General features: G+C 34.0%; 1 protein-coding gene across 3 annotated transcripts in view; it reads left to right on the forward strand.

Annotated features, from left to right (window-relative positions):
• The first annotated feature begins 363 nt into the window (after positions 1-363).
• The window catches only part of Cftr (CF transmembrane conductance regulator), a 28,668-nt gene continuing 2,730 nt past the window's right edge, over positions 364-26,301 (forward strand). Inside the window, exons 1-12 of one of the 3 annotated variants that reach the window (XM_075289230.1) lie at positions 364-423; positions 659-854; positions 16,315-16,510; positions 16,574-16,705; positions 16,890-17,074; positions 22,510-22,754; positions 22,823-23,662; positions 23,726-24,445; positions 24,522-24,812; positions 24,871-25,456; positions 25,526-26,058; positions 26,137-26,297. In XM_075289230.1, the coding sequence (XP_075145345.1) occupies positions 16,326-16,510; positions 16,574-16,705; positions 16,890-17,074; positions 22,510-22,754; positions 22,823-23,662; positions 23,726-24,445; positions 24,522-24,812; positions 24,871-25,456; positions 25,526-26,058; positions 26,137-26,297 (3,878 nt within the window). In that variant the 5' untranslated portion in view covers positions 364-423; positions 659-854; positions 16,315-16,325. Of the gene's footprint in view, positions 515-658; positions 855-16,314; positions 16,511-16,573; positions 16,706-16,889; positions 17,075-22,509; positions 22,755-22,822; positions 23,663-23,725; positions 24,446-24,521; positions 24,813-24,870; positions 25,457-25,525; positions 26,059-26,136; positions 26,298-26,301 lie in introns of all 3 variants that reach the window. The other 2 variants (XM_075289231.1, XM_075289233.1) reach the window with 2 other exon arrangements.

Raw genomic sequence — 26,301 nt, forward strand, 5'->3', positions numbered from 1 at the left:
GAGAAATTAAATTAGAATTATAAACCTATCATATTTATATCAAAATCATGCTCATAATCGAGTATGATATGAAAGTTTGATCGATTTTCCCGGGAAGTTCTAATATAATATCGGACTTTAGGAACAAAACTTCGTTGGTGTAAACTTTTTTGTGTGTACTTGCAAATTGTAGCTTTAACAGTTTTTCGAGACTTTCAAATTTCTTCTGGATATCTTTGATTATTACCGTAAATGTATTTCGCTTCACCGAATGATATATGTGCCCTCCCCAAAAACGTACTTTTTTATACACCAGAGATGGTACTATATCATTGGTTGTAGCTATCATCTCTGGCTTTTGCCAATTGTAAATTAGTTGTCGGTACGCGTTCGAGTGTGGTGGTGGTCAGTGTATTTGTACTCGGTGTGTCTTGCGTTCGTTTGGTACGTTTCGATTGCAGTGAATTTTGAGATTCGTAACAGAAAACACATTTTAAATGGCAAAGAGAAAATAATAACCTGTTGGGCCATAATTGTGAATTATTACAATACATAAATTTTTTTAATTACATTACAGTTTTTTCTAAGAAAAATATCTAGCACATCAATTTAAAAATGTTATTATTTGCAAATTTGTTTCGATTAAAATGTATATTTAATTGAATTTTATTTCGTATAGTTTAAAATTGGCGACATTACACAATTTAATTCTATACAAAAAGAGAAGAAAACCCCATCGAGTACATGTGAAATAGTATTATTAAAACAACTGAATGCGAGAGTGGTGAAAAAGAGGAAAAACAATTCGGTCATCAGACATAAGACAACAAACTTGACATCAAAAAGAGAAAAATATCTCTCCAAATGCAATAAGTGTAAGTAACCCCACATATTCACAAATGTTGTAGTAAAACACATTATGTGTGAGTGTAATATCTGCCGCTGTTTAACTTTGTGTTATTTTGTTGCTGCTTTGTTATTTTTTCAATGAATACGAAATGTTGTCATGACGCCTTTTCATGAATTCTAGCGTGCAAACATCTACATCTCAAACACAAATGTTGATAATTGGCGCAATTTCTGCAGATCTGTTAGTTTGGCAATGCGGCCAATTTCAGATGATTTTCATATGAAAATAAAAAAAATGCATCAGAAGAATAAATTTGTTTTTTTACAATATTTACTTTTGACTTGCTGTTATTTTGTTTACAGAATATATAAGAACACATTAGTTGGATGAACGGTGTTAGATATACAAAAAATAAAGAAAATTTGTTTTACTTTTAATAATAACATAACATGTTACTTGTGTACTTTTTCAGTTAAAACTTGTAAGCGAGTAAAAATGGATTTTATGCCAAAATTAGTAGAAATTTACGTGAACGTAATCCAGTACCAATTTAACAATAATTATGTGCTAACTGTTTTTATTGGCAAATAAATCTTCAGCAAAATTTTGTTTCATTCTCTGTATTTTAGTAGTGCAATGTTAAGGGTGGTAGAGATTATATTAAGAACCAAAAATAGACATTTCGATCTTACAAAAAATTGTAAAATTAAAAATATAAAAAATCGATTGTTCGAATTCGAGTTTTCGATTATTTTTTTATAAATATGCGATTTTAGACTTTGTATCACTACAGCAGCGTCATTTTTGGTGGAGAAAGTTTTGTATCATTAAATTTGTTAAAAAAAAAACTCAAGTTGTTAAGTTCAACGAAACATCAATAATAAACTACAAAAGAGCATACCATTCGTACATTTTGAAATGTTAACTTATAACTACATTGAGAAAAAGAGTAGAAGTTACATGCAATTATATAATTTGTTGTAGGTTTTCCAATATTAGTCGTTCACTTTATTTGCAACGACTAAATTTCTTGCTAAAATATCAGAATCACACACTTTAAAAATGTTGATACAATATTCGTCACTTTTAGACATAAAGTCAAAATATCGGTCTTGCCTTCATGTTGATACAAACGTACTTTATCAGTGGTAGTACGAAGTATTAAAAACTAGCTAATGAACAGAACAATTGCCAAATTTCCCACTACCCAGCAAAAAAAGCGTCGTCAACAAAAGTAATGAAAATGTTCTTTTTGGATCCGGAAGTTGTGCAAAATTGACGCAGAAGCGATGAATTTAACATGGGATTGTCATAGGACGGAAGTCCTCCATTTCAACAGCCGTTGCACTGAATTTGCATCACTTCTTTAGGTGTGATCCGAATTTAATGTTTTGGATGTAAATTAAAAAAATTCTGTGATATTTTGTCAAATAAATAATTTTTAAATTTTTTTTTTAATTTTTGATGGATTCTAACGCTTGTCTGAAACGTTTGACCTAAAATATTTTCAAAAATGCACAATTTTTTTCAGATTGGATTTAGCATTCTTTTCGACAAAATTTTAATAACTTGTACCATTTTATGAATTCTTACTGTGTTTTTAACCTATTTGAAACAAAAAAAAAAGTAAATTTATCCATTAAAAAAATGAAAAAAGCATGTTAAAAATGTTAATTAAAAAAACTTCCTGCGTTGTTAAAATAAAGAACATCATTGGGAGTACATCCTCTGGAAGTGTTTTTAAAGTTGTGCCGTTGGAAGAACTTCCAAATTTTTTTGCTGGGTAGTTGATAAACTCCTTAATAGTAATATTCATTAACATTGTTATTTTTAATCATTATTAATCATATTTTTAGGTTTTGTTCAAAGACAATACACTTTAAAAGATGGATGTTAGTATTTATTTAAAAAAACTGTATCAACGAAATTGATACAGTTTTTGGGGGCGTAAAGCAAATTGGTTTGGGAAGCTCTGCACTACAGAGTAGTTGACACGAAATGTTGGCAATTCAAGTGACAATATGGGAAAGTCCTACGGGGTTCGAGCTCCCACTCGCCGAAACATTTCAGGTGTAGCTGCACCCAAAAAAAGGGAACCCACAATTAACCCTGGAAAGTCATTGTTATTTTTTGTACACTAACGTCATCCTCGTCATTTGACTACGGCTTATTTCAAGACGCTATAATTTACATCGTAAGCAAAAATGAGAACCAAAATTGAGTTTATATTCTTATTCAATTTGTTTTTAATTAGTATAAAACAAAAATTCATAAAATGGTTGAATTAGTATAACTTAAATTTATCTTTTCCCAATCGACTAAAATGCCTTTATATTCCATAGGCCAGTTGGGAACTTAACTGACGAAAATTTTTCAGTTAAAGTTAACCGGAGAGAAGAAATTTGCAATTTACTTTCTGTTAACTGTCAGTTAAAGCCTAACGAAGCTACATGAAAATGGCCGGAATTAACTTTCTGAATTGGCTTAGTGTTTTTAGTTTAATTAACAATTGATTGCTTGAAATAAATTTTTAATTAAAAATTAAAAAAATGTTCATCACTTTTGTTAACTGACTTAGCCTTCCGAATTCGATAAAAAAGTTAATTGTCGATTAATTTTTTCATTAAAATTTTTAAAATTTTCAATCATTGACTTAATTAACTTAAAGTTTCTATCTTCATTAAAAAGTTAATTGTAACAATTAATTTATTAATTGAAAAAATTTTCAACTTCAATTAACTTTTAAATTGGAAATATGGACTAACTTACAATTTAGAAGATAAAGTTAAGAAGATTTAAGATACCTTGCCTTCGGCTAGTGTTTTAACATATGTGACAAAGATTTTCTTTGATTTAAAAAAAGAAGATTTTATTACATCAATGCAACTTTGTTTCTTCTGTTTTCAAACTCTTTTTCGAAATCTTAGCAGAGAGATGACTAATGTTAAATCTATTATAATCTAACAAATTATATTGTATAACATTAGAGGAAATGAATGAATCGTTTGTTCCATGTTTTTATTTCTCGTTTTAATTGGAACATCACATTGCAATTTAGGTTAAAAATTCCAAGGCTAAATCTTTGATGAGGGGAGGAAAGTGTCGCATCACAGTACAAGTAAAGCGGTCGGCGATAAGAATGCAGAATGTAATCATATAGTATATAATGTAAACTATGTATGTAAGAAAATGACTTTTTAAATGAATGCATTGATGTTTACAACATGCCATTTGAATCCAGTCAATAAGAACGTCTTTTCGAACCAATTTCTTTGATGTAATCATCCGAAGACAAAAAATATTAAGTAAGACATTTTTAAATTAAATTTTATATTGAATTCTTTAACAAAGTTTTCACAATAAGCAGTAAAAACATACCAATGGGTGCATTAAAAATAGCAGACGACCTAGATTGTAGTAGGACATAATTATACCCTTCACCACTACTGTGGTACAGGGTATAATAAGTTTGTGCATTTGTATGTAACGCCAAGAAACAGTGGTCATAGACTCATCTTTTAGTATACCGATCGGCTTAGAATTAAATTCTGAGTCGATTTAGCGATGTCCGTCTGTCTGTCTGTCCGTCTGTCTGTATATGTAATTTTGTGCACAAAGTACAGCTCGCAATTTAAGTCCGATCGTCCTCAAATTTGGCATAGGGCCGTTTCTTGGGACAGAAACAATCGCTATTGGTTTTGGAAAAAATCGGTTCAGATTTAGATATAGCTGCCATATATATTTATCCCCGATGTGGTCATAGTTAGCGTGTTTATCAACCGATTTTCTTGAAATACCGTACATCCAAATATTTTATGAATCTCGAAAATCTTGCAAAATATCAGCCAAATCGGTTCAGATTTAGATATAGCTCCCATATATATCTTTCGTCCGATTTAGACTCATATGACCACAGAGGCCAAAGTTTACTACCGATCTTCGTGAAATTTTGCACAGAGAGTAAAATTGACATTCTACCAATGCTTGGTAAATTTTATTGAAATCGCTGCAAATTTAGATATAGCTCCCATATATATCTTTCGTCCGATTTGAACTTATATGGCCACAAAAGCCAGAGTTTTGCCGTGATTTGCTTCAAATTTTGCAAAAGGGGTACGTTTAATAGTATCGTTAAGTGTGTCAAATTTTGTTAAAATCGGTTCAGATTTAGGTATAGCTCACATATATATCTTTCGCCCGATTTGGACTTATATGGTCTCAAAAGCCAGAGTTTTGCCCTGACTTACTTCAAATTTTGCACAAGCGGTACTTTTTACGATACTATTGTATGTGCCAAATATGGTCAAAATCGATTCAGATTTAGATATAGCTCCTATATATATCTTTCGTCCGATTTGAACTTATATGGACACAAAATCCAGGGTTTTGCCGTGATTTGCTTCAAATTTCGCACAAGGAGTACGTTTAGTAGTACAGGTAATTGTACCAAATTTGGTTGAAATCGGTTCAGATTTAGATATGGCTCCCATATATATCTCCCGTCCGATTTGCACTCATATGACCAGGGGGGCCAAAGTTAATATCCCATTTACGTGAAATTTCGTATAGATAGCAGACTTATTATTCTAACTATACATGTCAAATTTAGTCAAAATCGGTTCAGATTGTATATAGCTCCCATATATACGTACACCAGAGTTGGAGAAATATGGTGGACTGTTTCATATTTTAGATCCATTTTCAATGGTATTTTCATCCAATTGACTGGATAGTTTCCACAGAGAATACAAATATGGCCAAAATTCTCACACTTTACACAAAATTATGTGATGATTTCCCCATATCTTAGCCATATCCTACACACTGCAATGCCAAAATTTCCACAGAACGAATGAGTTTTAAATAAGGCTCCAAGTCGCCCGACTAGACCAAATAATATATCACAACCCACACTTGACCACATATCTTGGCGAGATCTAACCAATATCCTTGAAAATCGCCACTGCTGAGTAGCAAAAAATGTAAATATTACTCTAATTGTCCTATATCTCGAATACATATGTATCGCCTGAAAAATCGTAAATCTCTTTTGTACAATTGCATTAAAATTTCTATCGCTTCATATTTCCAATATTTTTTACTAACATTGTGTTTCATCCCAGGGCGTTAGCCGATTTAAATTTTAATTCTACAGTTTTTGTAGAAGTGCAAAAAATTGGTTCCATTAAAAGTATTTGTATCTGGAAATGCAAACCTTTATATAGCACCCAGCAAATTTTAAGTAGTTGAGATGGTAACACAAATGTTTGTCTACATAGTGGTGAAGGGTATAATATAGTCGGCTCCGCCCGACTTTAGACTTTACTTACTTGTTTTTTACTAACATTGTGTTTCATCCCAGGGTGTTAGCCGATTTAATTTTTAATTCTAGCGATTTTGTAGAAGTACAAAAAATTGTCTCCACATCGTTTCAGATATAAATATTTGTATATGGGAATATAAACCTTGATAATAACTCCCAACAAATTTGAAGGAGTTGAGATGGTAACACAAATTTTGGTCTACATAATGGTGAAGGGTATAATATAGTCGGCCCCGCCCGACTTTACTTACTTGTTTTTACCATATCAATGACAAGCTTCATTTTGTTATAAAGAAATTTTATCAGTTATGCTTCTAAGAGTAGAATGGTCGAATTTGACCCCTTTTTCATATTTTCCAGAGAATGAATATGATCACCTCCTAGAGCAAAATGATATTTTGAATTTTTTTTATTTTCTTGACAAAAAAAATTGTTCTCTAAATCAGATACATACTATCCGAGAAAAAAATGGTTGTGATAAACATGTTACATGTTTACCGTCCAAAAACAACTTTTTGCTCTAGGAGGTGATCATATTACTTCTCTGGGTGTATGTATTGATGTAAAGCCAAAAGACCTTAATGTGAATATAATTTTACTAGATTACTTTAATACCTACAGGATATGGTTAAAATGGCAAGAGACGATTTATACAATCATTACTTGTATTTATTATCACTTTTTAAAATCACAGTAAATATAGCAAAAACAAATCTATGAACCCCATAGTTGAATAACCTCACCTAGCTTATCTTTTACACTCGCATGAGTGGTAAAATCGCAGATCAATTACACAAAAAAATATATAGTATGTATGTGCATTTGCTAACATAATTGTTGAAGTAATTGGAGGAACATTATAAGACGATATGTATGTTAATTTTTACAACAAAATTACACAAATAACAATCAAACCGGTGACCGGTTGTTCTAAATTATAAATATACATTTTATAATTTAGCGGCTAAACTCGAATTTAATACCCACCTTAACCTAGGAAAGTTCTAAAGCAAGAATGACTTCTTAGGCATCATAATCCGCTAAGAAATGTTTACCACAAGTATGAATGCGGAAGAGAAAGTCACTGCACGGGGTTGAACCTAAAATTCCGGCGGATAGCATTCGTGAACCGTTCAACACTTTTTTGGCGGACTCAGAGAACTCATCAAGAAAATGAAAAAGGTCGTCATGTCAAACAAAATTAAACTTAGATTACTTCGACGTATTTTTGTAATTTGAATCAATTAAAAATATTTTCAACATAAATACCTTAAAAACCCTAAAATTGCACAATAATATGGACAAATTTCTTTAAAACAATGACATTTTAATTAAATAAAGGTTATAATTTTTGTTTCAAAAATTTTTTTTGTTAGGTTTACGACACAAATCTTGGAAATTTGCATCTTTCCGTTTAAGTCGCAGGTCTTTGAAGTATGGCAATTTTTCCTCAAAGTAATGAAAAACCTTTTTAAGTTTAAAAAAATCGTTTTTAAATTAAATAATATATTGAATCTTTATATTAAATATAAAACTTCTTCAAATATTTATTTATTTATTCAGTCATCAGAACAAAGGAAGCCAATAAAGACCTATTATACGAGGGCGGTTCGGAAACTTCTTAGCCTATCAAAGAAAGAGAATAGTTAGTTTTTCAAAAATGTTTTTATTTTTCAATATAACATAATCTCCTGAAACCTCAATACACTTAGTCCAACGCTTTTCTAACAATTTTATCCCTTGATTAAAGTAGCTTTCCTCAAGGTCTTAAAAATAGTGGTTTACAACGGTAATTGCATCTTCATTTGATGCAAGCGCTTGGCAGCAAGGATTTTTTTTAGTTTTGGCAACAAGTAAAAGTCGCTGGGAGCTAAATCAGGAGAATAAGGTGGGTGGTCAAGCAGCTCGTACTTTAATTCGTTGATTTTAAAAATGATTTTTTGTGTTGTAAGCCAGGACGTTTATCTCGAATTTGTACATTTAATTGATCCAAAAAGTTGCAATAGTACTCTGAATTTATTGTTTTACCCTTTTGCAGATAGTCAATCAATAAAATACCTTTGAAGTCCCAAAAACCCGTTGCCATAACCTTACCAGCCGATTGAATTGTTTTTGCCTTCTTTGGGGCACTTGCTCCAGCTTCAGTTCATTGTATGGATTGTTCTTTTGTCTCTGGAGTATAGTGGTGGATCCATGATCCATTAAAATCCATTTTATTTCGCTTAAAACGATCCAAAAAAGCTTGAGAAATGTTCATTCTTATGCGTTTTTGATCGACTGTTAACAAATGCGGAACCCATCTTGCAGAAAACTTTTTCATCTGTAGTTCTTCATCCAAAATTAAATGGACTCGATCATTTTAGATGCCCATGATATTAGCAATTTCAAGTATTTTTATTCGTCGATCATTTAATACCATATCATGTACTTTGGCTACAATTTCTGTTGTTGTTGCTGTTTTTGGACGTCCACTACGTGGTTCATCTTCAATGCTTGTACGACCACGTTTAAATTCAAACCAAATTTTTTACTGTTGCATATGAAGGAGCACTTTCACCTAACACATTCACCATCTCATTATGAATTTCTTGTCCCGATAAACCTTTTTTTATGTAAATATTTAATGACGGATGCCTTTTTTGAACACCTGTTTCTATATGAAGGAGTTGCCAGATCGAAACAAAATTTAACATGTGTTCATAACAGAGATGGAAGTTTCCAAAACACTTCACTTTTTTGTGTTTATACATAGCTTTTTGTGCTAGGCTAAGAAGTTTCCGAACTGCCCTCGTACATGTAGTAAAAAAATATAGGCTGACTTATTTTGAGGATTTTACATCTTTGGTCTAAAGTTTTTTGGAATTAAGAAACATTTTTCTTTTTTTGACGTATCCGTTATAATTTGGATTTTTAAATTGTCATTTGTTTCTATGTGGATACCTTTATTAATATATCGCAAAACGAGAGCGAAATGAGACTTGCATCTTAATTTTATTGATCCTATGGTAGATTTAAAACCAGATAGATTGCTAAATTTGTCTTTATTTTAAAGAAGCCGAATCTTTGGTTCGGGATCAATACCGAAAACCTTATGGGAAGGTCAAAATCTTTGGATACAAGTAAACTTTTTTTGAGTGTAGGGTCGTTTGATTTGGTAACACTTCGTGTTAGTTATCTGCATGAATGATTTAAGTATAGAACACCTTGATTAAAAGTAAATTTAGCCTATTTTTTGATACTATATAAAAAATGATACCTTTGTTGCGATTCGAGAAAATAGTTAACATAGATAATGATTGCGCCATTATTTCTTCCATAACTGCATTGCAAATGTGTTTTATTTATTTTTTAAATTTTATTTGTTTCTTTTATTGGATAAAATTTCAGACAACAAAGAATGAGCACCAACCATAGTTGCAATAATAGACCATGTGTAATATAAGAAATACAATAAATTTAACAATGCAAAGTTCAATGATTTGTTATATTTTAAAATCAGACTAATCGCATAATCATTTTTCATGGAGAGAAGAAGCAAACAAATCATAACGACAATTAAAATTAATGAAAGCATAAATCAAGTACAGTCCTCAGAAAAAAGTCGAGGAATATTTCTATAAAAAAAAATCTAAAAAAAAATTTATTCAAATAAAGTACACAATTTTACTAATAGTGGTTCACACTTTTCTAAAGTTAGTGAATTTAAATTAAATAATTTCTAAAATGAGTAAATTTTACATAGTTGTGTCTGCCTAGCACTTCCTTCAATTTTTTTTTAATTTTCTTATTGCATAATTTGTTCAATTAGTTCAAATTTCCTCCAGCAAACCTACATTTTCTTTCACAGTGAGTTAAATTTTTTTGCGTGGTTTGGGTATACAATTTATATAAAATTTCTTTGTTTTAAATTTTGATGCAAACCAATGTTTTACAATATGATAGCGTCATTCCAATGACGGCTAGACCGTATAATAACAGTACGCAAGTAAACAACATTCGGAACAATGACCCATATAACAGAATTCAACATTTGATAGCAAAAAAAAAAAAAATAGAATGCATATAATTTATTTACAGCTGCAAATTTGATATTGAAAAGGTTTGATGTTTTTCTATTTGGTTTTTTACAAGATTTAAAAAAATTCCGGTTTTTTTAATTTTAATATATTTTTGTTAGAGTTTCCCAACCCAATTTGCTTTGATGAAATTTGTATCAAAAATTTTAAAATGTGTGAAGACAAAATTGGACACAAGTTCCGATATTTTAGCCAAAGGTAGTGAGACCAATAATGGAAAACCTTCAAGGAATTCCCAGCAAAAAAAAAATGGAAGCTATTCCACAAGCATTTCACTTAAATCACATCCCGGGATGCCCCATCGATTTTTTCCACTTCCGGTGCAGTCCTTTTGGATACGTCTTAGAAAGTACGGAATTAAGCCGTTTTAAGTGAAAATTTAAGCTTTGGACAATTAAATTTCAAAAAAAAAAAATCGAAAATCTATAGAAAAGTTAACAATAATAAAAATATGGAAGTTCTTTCAGAAGGTTTTGCAAATTACGAGAATTTTTATTTTTTTTTTTTGATTTTTAATGGAAAAAATATATGCCGAAAATAACAAAATAAAAACAATGTATAAAATAAAAAATAATATTTTACAAAAATATTTGATAAAAAATTCACCACCGGTGAGATTTGAACTTGCGTTCTTTATTTTTTCATTCATACTAATAAAGAACATCTCGAGAAGCAGTTAGAATGTTATGCCTTGATGTCATATTTCGATCATATTATAAATATTTAAATTGATTGTGTTTAATGACGTTTGTGATTGTGGGTGCTAAGGCGTTCTGTTATGGTGTCAACAAATCCAGGTTCAACCACCGGTGGAGGAAAAAAAGTTTTCAAATTGTAAAAATTGGATACTAAGTAAACAAAAGTATAAAAACAAAATATTGCTAAAAATATGAATTGAAATTGGTGAAAAAATGTGTGTTTTTTTTTACTTTTTTTAAATTTCTTCATTCAAATGAACTTCCAAGGCACAACTTCTAAAGCAATGCAAAGGATCCAAAAATGAAGTACTTCCGTCCTATGACAAGCCCATGTAAAATTCATTGGAGATGATCCAAGTTTGCGCTACTTCCGTTTGGATCACAATAGGGATCCAAACTACTTTTTTGAAAACTCTTTTTTCCTGGGTTATTGCATTACATGGAAGTTCTGCTTTTTTTCTCACTTTGGTTATAAAGTAATATTTCGAAAATTTTGTTTTGTCCACTGGCGTTTATGAATACATGAATGGCATTCGTTTTTCTTTGGCCATTTTTTTTTAATTTTTTATAAATTTGTAACCATTACGTTTTCAGATCATGAACGTTGGTTGTTGTTTTGACAACGCATGGTGTCATTCTTACGTTGTCAGATTGATCCCCTGTGTGTTGATTCACTTTTATGAACGGATCGTTTTGAAATGACCACGTCGTTCATGATTTTTTCTATGGGTGAAGAGGCTTCGGAATTCAATCGGTGGGTTTCGGTCGATATGGGGGCTATATATAACTATGGACCGATATGAACCATATTTGCATATTATCCGACCTACATCAATAACTAACTATTTGTGCCAAATTTGAATCCGATAGCTTATTTTGTTCGGAAATTAGCATGATTTCAACAAACACATTGATGAATGGATATCGCTAGATCAACTCAGAATTTCACCATGACCAAGAATATACATATATACTTTATGGGGTCTGAGACCAATATTTCGATGCGTTACAAAAGGAATAAAGAAGTTAGAAATGGCCCCCATTCTATGGTGTAGGGTATAGCAATCAGATGCTTTTGACATTTCGTCCGTTCGATTCGGATATAAGAAATTGGCTGTAAATATACGACATATACTTAAAAACGATATCTCAATTGGAAGAAAGCACGTCAATACCCAACAAATTGAATGCATGTAAATACATTTTTTGTGTTTAAACAACAAACATTAATAAGCACAAAAATCAAATGGAGAAAAAGACAAAAATTAGGTGTTTGTAAGATAAGATATCTAATCATAGTACTATTTCAATGTAACCAGTATTGAGACATTGCTTTACAAAAGGGACTTCGCATTTAGTTATGGTATATCTATGCTTTGTTTATATTACATTTAGTTTACGCTAATATAATCCATATTATCACACTCAATAAAATGTTTACCTTCTCTTTAGGATCTTGTTAAAACTACAACCTAAATTTGATTACAAAAATATGTTCAGAGGCCGGCATTGAACAATATTGCCAAATAAACTTCGTGTCTATCTTGTCTCCTTATGTGTGTTGCAAACATATGCATTAAATCTTCCAACACGCAAGTTTAAAATTCACTCCTAAATAAATTTTGAGAAATTATTGTTTGGGTTTTAAAAATAATATACTTTTGAATATTTATCTTTAAAAAAATATAGTATTCGATGGAAAAAAATTAAAAAATAATTATAAAATTGGAAGCATTTAAATATTACTGCATACACTACTATTCTGCGCAAAGTTGTAAGTGCGGAATTCAGCACTACTTCTTCTAAAGGTGTGAGTAAGTTTTTCGTTTATAGCGGGCGACTTATTTAATATTTTTTATTGAACGCCCGACAAAAATGCGTTAAACTATGGAAGTGCTGAAAGTGCTTGAACAAGAGTAAGCGGGTGCTTCACCTTCGCTTACCAAGTCGCACTTCTATAAGCAGGACCTTTATTTTATTTTATCACGACTTCGTACGAACGAACGTAAGAAGTCGTGATACAACAAACATCATAAAGTTTCGGCAATATTCAAAAATACACTAAAAAAAGTGAACCCTATACTTCATTAAAGCCGATTTAATTCTATTTTAATTCATCGAATTATTACGTTTTAAGAAAGTTTCCATGGCTTTAATAATTTTTTCGTATGTTAGTTAAATTAACTAAAATAACTGAACTAAATTCGTGTCTTCCACAAAATAATTCAGAATTTCTTAAAATTTGTAAATTTTACCAATAATGCGGCCATCTTGAATTTGGTATGGCACTAAAGACAAACTAGTCGCACGCATGCGACTAAAGTCGCACAAAAGAGAAGTGCTTAAATTTAAAGCACAAAAAGGAAGTGCTTAAATTTAAAGCAATTTTTATAAATGGGAATTAATCGTCGTGCGCCTTACGTGGTAGCCACCGTTGTGCAATGGCCCTCCTTGGTCATGGATTCAACCCCAGTTTTGACCAAACAGTGTTTCAGCGGTGGATGTTGAGTGTTTCAAAGCTTCTCTAAGTACTACACCGCAATGTGAAACGCCGTTTGAACTCGGCTATAAAAAGGAGTTCACTTGTCATTGAGCTACTTATAGAAGCACACAGACAATACAGATTGGTTGTGACAACCGAATTTATTGCCAACCTCCTTTTGGCAGTTGTAGCAACTATCAGTTGGCAGTTGTGTCACCCGACTGATTCGGTCGACACAACCAATGCCTAATGTGATATTGGTTGGGTCTGCCGACGACATTGGTTGTAGCTACCTTCATCATTCGGTTGTGTTGCCCAACCTTAATAATACTCATGGCCAAATTAAAAACCAATTCCTTCACAATTAAATATTATATTTTATTTTATTTAAAAATATGAAATGAAAATAAATTTTAATTCATTGTATTTCATATCAAATAATGAAAATTACAATTTATAATTTTTAGCGATTATGTTGGTTGTAAATCATCTCGTATATCCTTCGCCATGAATTTGCGCATCATCCTATGTTGCAAAAAAATTTTACTACAAACAAAATAAAAATTCATTAATAAATTAATTAATATATGTTCGTATCGAAAACAACTAAATACGCAGAAAGATCAAACCGATATGAACTTTTGCGCGTTAATTAGAGAGCTAGAATTAAAATATGGGGTTTGTTTTATATGGGGGCTATATAACTATAGACCGATATGTACCAGTATTTGTATGATTGATATCGGCTATATACTGGCACAATGTACTAAATTTCAAACGAGTCGAATGAATTATGGGGCTCCGGAGGTCAAATCTGTGGATCGGTTTCTATGGAGGCTATATATAATTATAGCCCGATATGGACCAATTTTTCATGGTTGTTAAAGACGATATACTAACACCACGTACCAAAGTTCAATAGCATCGGATGAATTTTGCTCTTCCAAGAGACTCCCGAGGTCAAATCTGGGGATCGGTTTATATGGTGACTAAATATAATTACGGACCGATATCGAACTAACACCACGTACCAAATTTCAACCGAATCGGATGAATGTTGCTTCTCTAAGAGGATCCGCAAGCCAAATCTGGGGGGTCGGTTTATATGTGGGCAATATGCATTTGCAATACCATCCGACCTACATCAATAACAACTACTTGTGTCAAGTTTGAAGTTGATAGCTTTTTTCGTTCGGAAGTTAACGTGATTTCAATAGACGGACGGACATGGCTAGATCGACTCAGAATTTCAGCACGACTAAGAATATATACTTTATGGGGTCTCAGAGCCATATCTCGATACCCTCCACCCCATCATATGGTGGAGGGTATAATACCCAACTCAATGGAGGACACATAAGAAATTTACTTGAAGACTCATCTCGTAACATATTGCATGAACATCTGCACCTGTTTAGCTGACATGTACGTAAAATGGTGAAAATCGTTACTATTGAGATTATAGCAGATTACAAGTATTTACTTTTTGCCGACGTTGCCAGCTATCGAGAGAGTTTATATTTGCTTTAGCACGGAATTAAGTTGTCAAACTCTCTGGCCAGTATTTGACTAAACTAAAAGACAAAAGTTTTGATTAATTGATCAAATCACAGACTGGATGCTAGGGTTAAATACCTGTTGGAACTGTGAAGATTGGTACATTAAAGTGGTGTCTCGGAGCACTCCTTGACCATTGTGGAAGTGCATTTCTCATCCGATCTATTACATTCCGAGTTCTCCAGGTAACAAATTATGTTTAGAAGATTAAAAATTAAAAAAAATACGTCTTCCTTAGACATGAATTAATATTTTAATAGAAATGACATTTGTACAATAATTCAAATGGCATTCGGTTGTGAAAGCCATCCGTAAGTTGTGATAACAAAGTGACAGTTACGACAACTATTTACGGCAGGTTGTGTCATCCGAATACGGGCAAAATTTTTTAAAGTAGAGACATTTGGCTCCTACAACTGTCTGTCTTCTATCACAAACGTAAATCCATTGAAATAATCGAAACATTGTAGTAGAGACCCACGTATGATTGCAAATATAGTACATAGATTGGGGCAATTGATATTTAATTATAAATGTAGAATTTTCATTACTTCAACCGATTTCCAACCAATCTCTTCTCTGTGTGCACGCATTAATAAGAAAGAAGTAAATCATGTATAGTATCACTATGGACACCTAACCTACGATACCTAACCTACACGGTGTTCTGGTTTGTTCAGTCGTTATTTTATTGCATACCATTTCAACCAGTAGATCCGTTATAGTACCAAATAATTTGTGATAATTATCACAAATTTTTACTGGAAGCCGTTCGTTTACTCCAAAAATCCAGCAAAAGAGAGCCAGTGAGAGAGATCAAATGAGACATTTGAGAAATAGAGAAGTTGCAAAATTTTGCTAGGGATTTTGTTTCCGGAAAAACTTGCAAGAGTTTGTCATAAACAAATCATACGTCCAATATATTTCACAGAGTCGATTAGAAGTGTAGTATAAAAAATATATTGATTATTTTAATTGATTTAAAAGCTTTAAATCGGTACTGGATGGCGTTCGCGTACATTTCTGCTAATTTTAGCAAAGATAACAAATCTATTTTTACTCTCTTGCAAGTTTAAGTTTTACTGGATTTTTTTTTACAATAAGTTGGTAAAATATCTTTTGATGTTAAAGGGACTGTTCCTTTATTGTTTTTGTGTTGATTTATAGAACATTTTTTGTAATAAAAAGACCTTACAAATGTAAGCGACTTTTTTTTTCATTATGCGACTTTTTTGTGACTTTTTCAAAATTTCCAACGGTAACACTGGTCTCAAAGGTGTCATGAAAATTGTTATAACTCTTTGCCATAGAAAGGTTTTATTAAATATGCATTTTGAATTTTTTTCTAGAATACATTGGCATGGACAGTTCAAAGAAACCTCAAAAGGAAAATCCCCGACGATTTGCAAATATCTTATCACAATTAATATTTGGCTGGTCCATACCATTACTGTACAAAGGATGTCGACAAGGTCTAACAACAGATGATCTTACAAAATGTTTAATCGAAGACTGTTCCGAAGACTTGGGCGATCAATTGGAAAGGTATTTCAACTACATAATAAATGTAACCATTTTTACATTATCCAACTATAATATAAATTACAGAAACTGGTACAAAGAAGTTGAAAAATCACGCATAAAAAATCGACAACCATTACTTCGTACTGCCATATTGAAGACATTTTGGCGTTCTGCCATTCTAGATGGTTTAATATGTTTAATTTACATTACTATCAAGTAAGTAGAATCGATCAACGCCGTCTATTGTTGACTCTCTCAGGCGTCATATAACAACGAATTCTAGAAATTGATTGGGTTCTTTGTTTTGGTTTGTCTTCATTTATTTCAATTCAAACATGTGTGAATATGAGACATCCAATGCCATATCATGTTAATTGTTTTGATTGCACTTTCATTATAGATCACTTATTCCCGCCGTATTAGCTCAATTACTGCTACAATTTCAAAAGCCTACAACAAACGCCATTATTACAGCAGAAAACACAACATTCTTGTTGGATACTACATTGTCTCTCTACAATGGAAGTGAGACTCGAGATCGTAATGTGCGTTCCATAGACATTAACTCGGACACAAATAAAGGCTGTAAGTAATTAAAGTAGTCCGTTGTTTATTGATGGAGTAGAAGTGTCAAGTCTTTTTTGAAAGAAGTAGTTTGTTTTCTGAAAGAAGAGTTCTATTTTCTGAGGAATGAAACTTTAAGCAAAACGTTTTTGGTTTGGATGCAAAACAATTGTTTTAAAAGCAAAAGAAATTAAAGAAATATGGAGGAAATCGTGGCAGCACTTCCCATAAATTCGGATCTATTTCCCCTAAAGGAAATTTCGTTTGTCTAAACTTTTGGTCGGGAGGAAAGTATTATTATATTGGTGTAGATAGATAGCATCATGATACAATTATTTATAAGTTACCATCTCTAGGACAAAAATAGCAACAAAAACATAAAAGCAGCTCATCATAACGTCAAACTAAATGTCAGTAAAAAGTAAATAAACAAATACAAAAATGTTTGTTTTGATTTTGTGTTACTCATGAGCAAAGACAATATACTTTAGAAGACGGGAAATTGGCTTGCGTCATACCAAATGTTGCATCGACGGCGCTAGGTCCATACATGTTTGTAATTTCTTTTATTTGCATTTTTTAATGAAAAAGTAAATTTTTTAAATTGAACAATGGTAAATTTTGAGCAATAAATTAAAAATTATATTTTCCCGTTTGTTCCAAGATATTTCCAAATTCTTAATTTTTTTTTATTTGCATTTTAATGTGTCAAACCAAACGCGTAAACGACAAGTAGGGAACTGGCGCCGTCAATGGTTTGATGTTCTCAGCTGCCAATTTCCCCATCTTCCTAAGTATATTGTCTTTGCTCATGATAAATTTTTCTTATTGGTATGGAAATACATTGTGAGTAGAAAATATTCAACTATGTGCAATATTTTTGGAATTTCTGTATACAGTGATGCCCACTGTTTGGGACATGTATTCCCCCAGTGAGGATGTTGTTGAACTAACTCCGTCCAATTTTGATCGGCTTGTGGTTCAAGATGATGCCATTTGGGTTGTCGAATTTTATGCATTTTATGGTGTGGCCATTGTCAGAGTCTAGACTCAGAATACAAAAAATTGGCCAAAGCTTTGAAGGGTGTCATCAAAGTAGGAGCTGTGGATGCTGACGAGCACAAATATTTGGGTGCTCAATATGGTGTACGTGGTCAAAGATTATAGATCACAGAAGATGGGAGATTGGCTACTGAGCACATCAAACCATTTACCACATTAAAGGGTGATACGGTCAAAATTTGGTCAATATAAACTTGACGTATTTCTTTCAATTTTGCATTTAAAAAACCTGATTTTAAAGGTGTGTGTGTGTAGAATGCTGCTCCTATTTTGATTTTGGAATTCACTCTTCAGTTGTCAAAATGCCGACCAAGCAAGAAGAGCAGCGTATCAAAATTTTGCTCGCGCATTGCGAAAATCCGAGCTACTCGCACGCAAAGCTGGCAAAATCGTTAAAAGTTGCCAAATCAACCTTTACAAATGTAATTAAAGTGTTTGGGGAACGTTTGTCGACAGCCAGGAAGTCTGGATCGGGGGGAAATCGAAACCCGGAAGCCGCTGAGACGACAAAGAGAGTTGCCGGTAGTTTCAAGCGAAACCCTAACCTCTCTCTCCGAGATGCCGCAAATAAGCTGGGTGTCTACAACCGTGCATCGAGCCAAAAAACGAGCCGGGCTATCGATTTACAAGAAGGTAGTGACTCCAAATCGCGATGATAAACAAAATACGACGGCCAAAGCGCGGTCCCGGAGGCTGTACACGACGATGCTGGCGAAGTTTGACTGCGTGGTAATGGACGACGAAACCTACGTCAAAGCCGACTACAAGCAGCTTCCGGGACAGGAGTTTTATACGGCAAAAGGAAGGGGAAAGGTAGCAGATATTTTGAAGCACATAAAACTGCCAAAGTTCGCAAAGATATATCTGGTTTGGCCATCTGTACCTGTGGCTTGAAAAGCAGCATTTTCATAGCTTCCGGGACTATCAACCAAGAAATTTACGTGAAAGAGTGTTTGAATAAACGTCTGCTGCCTTTCCTGAAGAAACACGGTTGTTCCGTACTGTTTTGGCCGGATTTGGCATCTTGTCATTACGGTAAAAAGGCCATGGAATGGTACGCCGCCAACAACGTGCAGGTGGTTCCCAAGGACACGAACCCTCCCAACACGCCAGAGCTCCGCCCAATTGAGAAATACTGGGCTATTGTCAAGCGGAACCTAAAGAAGACCAAAAAACTGCTAAGGACGAGCAGTTCAAGGCAAACTGGCTTTCTGCGGCGAAGAAGGTGGACAAGGTGGCTGTACAAAATCTGATGGCAGGTGTCAAGCGTGAGGCCCAGCAATTCGGATTTGGAAAAGCGAAAGCCTAACTGAATATTTTTCCTGAATTTTATACTAATTGAACTTGAAAAAGAAATTTAATTTGATTTTTTAAATAAACGAGTTCACCGATTTACACGCGTTTTCCCTTGACCAAATTTTGACCGTATCACCCTTTAGCTTAATAATCGAACCAAACGCGTATACGACAAATATTGACATAGCATTAAAATGCAAATAAAAAGAAAAGTGCACGAAATAAATTTCCATAAAGGGGAAAATGTAATTTTTTTTTGTTGTTGCCCAAAATTTAATATTGCTTCATTAAGAAAATTAAATTTTTCATTTAAAAAATAAAAACGAAAAACAACTAAAAGATTACAAACATGTATTAAACTAATCTGGTAAATGCAACATTTGGTATGACGCAAGCCAATTTCCTTTCTTCCTCAAATCTATAATCTTTGTATGTGGTTTCCCTACAATCAAGATATTTGGTGCTAATTAACGCTCGCCCACGGACTACAATGGACAACGTACGGCAATAGCTATGGCGGAGCCGGCTTTGGCCGAAGCTAATCGAAAAAGTTCAAGCGGCTTTTGGAGGTGACAGCAGTGGTGGTATCTCTTCTGGTGGAGATAGTGGCAAAGATGACGTCATTGAATTGACAGACGATTTTGCAATCTGAAAACGATTGGTTGGTTCAATTGCTCGCCCTCGGTGCGGTCATTGCAAAAATTTGGATCCTCATTTTATGATCCCTGTGAAGGAAAACCATTGTGAGTTATCTCTGTTTTACCTTATATACATGACTGTGATGCAGACGTTAATTACAACAACATAATTTAAAAATGTCAACAATATTTTTTGACATTTTGATGAGCCGTTCAAAGTTACCTGATGAAATTAATAACCCAGCAAAAAAAATTGGAAGTTCTTCCACAGTCACAACTTTAAAAGCACTTCCAGAAGATGTACATCCAATGATGTTCTTTATTTTAACTACACAGGAAGTTCTTTTCATTCAATTTTTTATAACATGCTTTTTTCATATTTTTAATGGGTAATTTTAACTTTTTTTGTTTCAAATTGGTTAAAAACAGTTTAAGAATCCATAAAATGGTACAAATTGTTTAAATTTTGTCGAAAAAAATGCTAAATCCAAACTGAAAAAATTGTGAATTTTTGAAAATATTTGAGGCCAAACGTTTCAGACAAGCGTTAGAATCCATTAAAAATTATAAAAATTTATAAAAATTATTTATTTGACAAAATATCACAGAATTTTTTAATTTACACCCAAAACATTGAATTCTGATCACACCTAAAGAAGTGATGCAAATTCAGTGAACCGGCTGTTGAAATGGAAGACTTCCGTCCTATGACAAGCCCATGTTAAATTCATCGCTTCTGCGTCAATTTTGCACCACTTCCGGATCCAAAAAGGACAGTTTCATTACTTTTTTGGCAACGCTTCTTTTGCTGGGAATTGTATCATGGATAGCATTTCGCATTAAAAATATTTTCTGTAAGTTTTGTGATTGGTCGATTTTATTTGTTTGTTGAGTCCCATGCAGTGTTACCGTTGTGCACTTTAGTGGCAAATTTGCAATTTTTCAAGCGGTGATACTTTTTACTATTTTACGCCACTTTTTTCATACTGTGAAAATTAATTCATTTGTAATTACATTCATTTGTACTGTAATATATTTTATACATTTCAATCGCAAATATCGTTACTTTTCCCGTATGTGTGAAGATTTTTCTAAAGTAGATAAACCGGGTTTATCTTCTTAATACTGAATTTCAACTATATGGAGATAAAATCAATGTAAGACTAGTTAAGATCTAAATTTAAAACAAAATTATTTCACTGATATAAATGCGTTTAAGTATTGAATTTTCTTTATGAAAATTGAAATTTCGACTAAATAAACTATATTAATTCTTGATCGGGAAGAAATTCTCAGATGATATAACAATGTCCGTCTGTTTGTTATAATCACGGTAGAGCCTTCAGTTGTGCTGAAATTTGGCACAATTTTTTTTTTCTGCAAGCAGGTCAAGTGGCCTACAAAGGTCCAGGTTTTGATATAGCCCCCATACAAGCCAACAACCCGATTTGAGGTCTAGAGCATCTAGACACCGCGATTTTTATCCGATTTTCCTGAAATTCAAAATCTAGAGGACCTTAAGTCCTTCAATAGGTGTGCAGAACACGGATACCAACGGATACAGAGATCTTCCGATTTTACTTCTCAAGCGTTTAGACATCCCAATTTTTATCGAGTTGCCTGAAATTAAAAGCATAGAAGCATTTTGGGTCCAAAAATAAAGTGTGACTAATATGGTCCATGTTTTAGTATAGCTCCCATATAGGCAGATCTCCCGATTTGATTTCTTGGGCTTCTAGACGTCGCAATTTTTATTCGTTTTGCCTGAAATTGGGAGTCGAAAGGAATTTTAGGTCCCCACATAAGTGTGCCGAATATGATGTATATCAGTCCATATTTTGGTATAGCCCCCATATAGACCGATCTCCCGAGATGACTTGTTTAGCAACTTCTTTTATCCGATTTGCCCGAAGTAGGAAATCTAGAGGTATATTCGGTACATGGTACATATCGATCTCCCGATTTTACTTCTTGAGCCTCTAGACACCCCAATTTTTATTCATTACTTAATTTATTATTACAAATTACAATAAACTTAATTTATACGGGCACTAGCAACTAGAGGCTATCGGCCTACATCCCACTTTTTATCCGATTTGCCTGAAATTCAAAACCCAGTGTGCTTATACGATTTGCCTGTAATTTATATTCTCTTTTTAGGTCCATAAATAGGTGGGCCTAATATGGTGTCTTTGTGTAATTTAAGAACGTAAAAAATCAAAATTTTATTTACAAAGAATTTAACTTCTATTTTTTGGTTTTGTCTATTTAAAGTGTGCTAAAGGCTAGCTCACACTAAGTATTACCAATTCGAACGATCATATAACAATATTTGTTTTATGTAAATATTTCGAATTCAAATATGAAAATATTTCATATATTCATTTAAATAACATAAAAAGATTAGAAGTAAACTTCCAAAGTAAAGTAAAAACAATCACTTACCTTCCTGCATTACAGCAAAATTCAACTCAATAGCATCATCGAGTGAAAAACTAGATACAACTGAAGCATATGATAATCTTGATGATCAGTCGCTCTCGGAAAAATTCATCGACTGCATATTGAATGATGTTCATTGGTTGGGTGCTATTCTTGTCCTTTCTACGCTTATCGGTTGTTTTCTTATCCATCATGTTGATTTACGCCAACGGCTTATGGGTGCTCGAATGCGGATTGCCTGTTGTTCACTAATATATCGCAAGGTAAGTAAATTAGAATGACACTCCTACCCTACTCGTCCATAAAAAATTCCCTTTAATCTCTCTTCCAGACAATTAGTCTCTCTATGAAATCTGCTGGTCAGACACCTGCTGGTTATCTCATTAATCTATTATCGAATGATGTCAATCGATTGGATTATGGTTTCATATTTGTCCATTGGATATGGATTTTACCCTTACAATCTGTTCTCATTTGCTATTTGATATGGACTCGCATTGGTTTGGCTGCAGTGGTGGGAGTGCTGGGCTTATTGCTGAAAACAATTCCGGTACAGACGGGCCTCAGCAAACTGGCCTCAAAGCTACGCATGAAAATTGCCGAAAGAACCGATGCCAGAGTGGGAATTATGAATGAATTGGTACAAGGGATTCAGGTGATTAAAATGTATGCATGGGAGAAACCATTTCAGAATGTTGTGAAGGAGGCTAGGCGCCGTGAGGTGAAGCAAATACGTTATGCCTCGTACTTGCGAGGATTTTATCTCAGCACCATGGTATTCACAGAACGATCGACTCTCTATATAACCATAGCTGCTGCTGTCCTAATGGGCAGCGCCATTTCAGCTGATATTGTCTTTGCAATGGCAGGTTATTACAATATATTTCAGTTGGTGGCAGCAATTTGGTATCCCTTGGCGGTTTCTTTTGGAGCCGAAGCTTTGGTCTCTTTAAAACGCGTACAAACATTTCTGCTGATGGATGGGTGTGAGGAGCATACAAAGGGCCTAACTTACAAACCAAATATTGAGGGTGATAAACAGGCTGTCACTCTGAAGAATGTATCGGCAAATTGGGATATGTTGAATCCCAGGAAAACGTTGCAGGATATCAATATAGTTATTCCTAAGGGACAATTGTGTGCCATTATAGGGCCAGTGGGTGCAGGCAAGGTATTTATATCCATTATTTCATACTTCGTTAAAATTAAAAATTTCTAATATTTTTCTGTGCAGAGCTCCATTACACAACTGATTCTCGGCGAATTGCCTGTAACGACTGGCAATGTCGAAGTTCAAGGAGATATTTCATATGCTGCCCAAGAACCATGGCTTTTCACAGGAACTGTACGCAATAATATTCTATTCGGCGAAGATTTCGATCGCAAACGCTATGATGAAATCACAAAATGTTGTGCCTTATCAACGGACTTTGCCCAATTGCAAAATGGTGATAAGACGGTAGTTGGAGAACGGGGAGCATCATTGTCAGGAGGCCAAAGGGCTCGCATCAGCTTGGCTAGAGCCATTTATAAACCAGCCAATATTTATTTACTTGATGATCCACTGAGTGCAGTTGATGCCCATGTCGGTCGCCATTTATTCGATGAAGTCATAGGTCCCAAAGGACGCTTGGCCAATGAGAAAGCCACTCGTCTTCTTATCACCCATCAGATACATTTTCTCAACGAAGCCGATTGGATAGTAATTGTGGAAAATGGACGAATTTCACGCCAAGGTACCTATGATGAATTGCTCTCAAGTGAATTGGATTTCGCCAAATTATTGGATAGACCCAAAGCTTCCACCCCGAATGGGGGAACAAATTCCGAAGATCCCAGTCTATATGATGATGATGAGGATATACCTTATATTGATGGACAACAGGATCCGGAGGGCTATAAGGCCGTTAGGAGAAAAAGTAGTGCAATTGATGGTTCCTTAAGGAATAAATCGGTAAGTGATAATCTCACGAAAATGCATACGAAGTGAAAAATCAAAGGAGTGGATTTGCTTTTTTTATTACTTTTAGGAAAGTGCAGAGCGCGATGAACCCGATAGCAAAATGTTGGATGAAGAGCAGGCCGATGGCGGAGTAAGTGGTCGTGTTTGGTGGGAGTATTTCCGAGCTGGCAGTACTCTAATGGGCTTTAGTTTCATGGTCTTTGTTATGCTATTGTCCCAAGTGGTTTGCAGCGGTTCGGATTACTTTGTAAATATCTGGACTCAACAAGAGTATCTACGATCGACCAATCAGACCACAGTTTTGACGACATACGAATGTTTGTACATATACGGTGCTCTCATTATAGGAGTTGTAGTGGTTAGTAATTCGTTCCAAGAGTTGAATAACTAAGCCCATTTGCATTTTCCTCTCATAGATGACCGTGTTTCGAGGTTTCCTTTTCTTTAAAGTTTGCATGCATGCTTCCAAGGTGCTTCATGATCGAATGTTTGCTGCCATTCTTAATGCTGCTATGCGTTTCTTTGATCAAAATCCTTCTGGCCGTATACTTAATAGATTCTCCAAGGATATGGGTGCTATAGATGAATTTCTACCAAAGGCTATGATGGATTTCATACAAATAGCTTTGGTGATGTTTGGTATATTGGTAGTTATTTGCGTGGTCAATCCCATACTAATGTTGGCCATACTTACGGTTGCCATTATTGATTGTCTAATATTGAAAATGTATCTAAGACCATCACAGGATCTGAAACGTTTGGAAGGAATTTGTCGAAGTCCTGTATTTTCCCATCTATCTACTACACTTTCTGGTTTGGCCACCATAAGATCACGTAATCTTCAGGATACTGTTGCCAAAGAATTCGATCAACTTCAAGATGTTCACAGTGGGGTTTGGCAATTGACCATGGCTTCTAACACCGCCCTGGGGCTGTGGTTAGATTGTGTAAGTTGTTGTTTCCTAACATGTGTCACCTTTAGCTTTATCGTCATCAGTGGTCGTAAGTAAAAAACAATTGACTGCTTTGAGACAATATGAAAAACTTTATTCTCTTCACTCTATTCTCTAGAAACCTATAGTGGCAACGTTGGCTTAGCCATATCGCAAGCTATGATCTTGACTGGCATGGTCCAATATGGTGTGCGTCAAGTAGCTGAATCTTTGCAACAAATGACCAGTGTAGAACGTGTATTGCAATACACAGATTTGGAGGCAGAGAGTCATGAAATCAAACAACCTCCTATTAGTTGGCCCACACATGGTCTTATCGAATTCCGTAACATGTCCTATCGTTACGATCCCCATGGTGAGGCGGTCCTAAAGAATCTAAATCTGATAATTGAACCAGCCTGGAAAGTGGGCATTGTGGGTCGAACAGGGGCTGGTAAATCTTCGCTGATTGGGGTATTGTTTCGATTGGCCAATATAGAGGGTGGAGTCATCATCGATGGTATTGACACGGGGACCATTAATCTGGAATCATTACGTTCTAAGATATCTATTATTCCACAAGATCCAGTTTTGTTTTCAGCAACAATACGTTACAATCTGGATCCCTTTGAAAAATATTCCGATGCCGATATATGGAAAGCTTTAGAAGATGTATGTTTCTTTTTAGTGGCCTAATTCTATTTCAATGAAAGAGAGAGAGAGTAAAGAAATGATTTTTCTCTTTTTCAGGTGGAATTAAAAGGTGCTATACCAGGTTTAGATTTTTTCGTTACAGAACGTGGAAGTAATTTCAGTGTGGGCCAACGACAACTCATTTGTTTGGCGCGTGCCGTATTGCGCAACAATAAAATATTGGTTTTGGACGAAGCAACAGCGAATGTAGATCCACAGTAA

Source organism: Haematobia irritans, chromosome 1 (assembly GCF_050003625.1).
Source record: "Haematobia irritans isolate KBUSLIRL chromosome 1, ASM5000362v1, whole genome shotgun sequence".
Lineage (NCBI taxonomy): Eukaryota > Metazoa > Arthropoda > Insecta > Diptera > Muscidae > Haematobia > Haematobia irritans.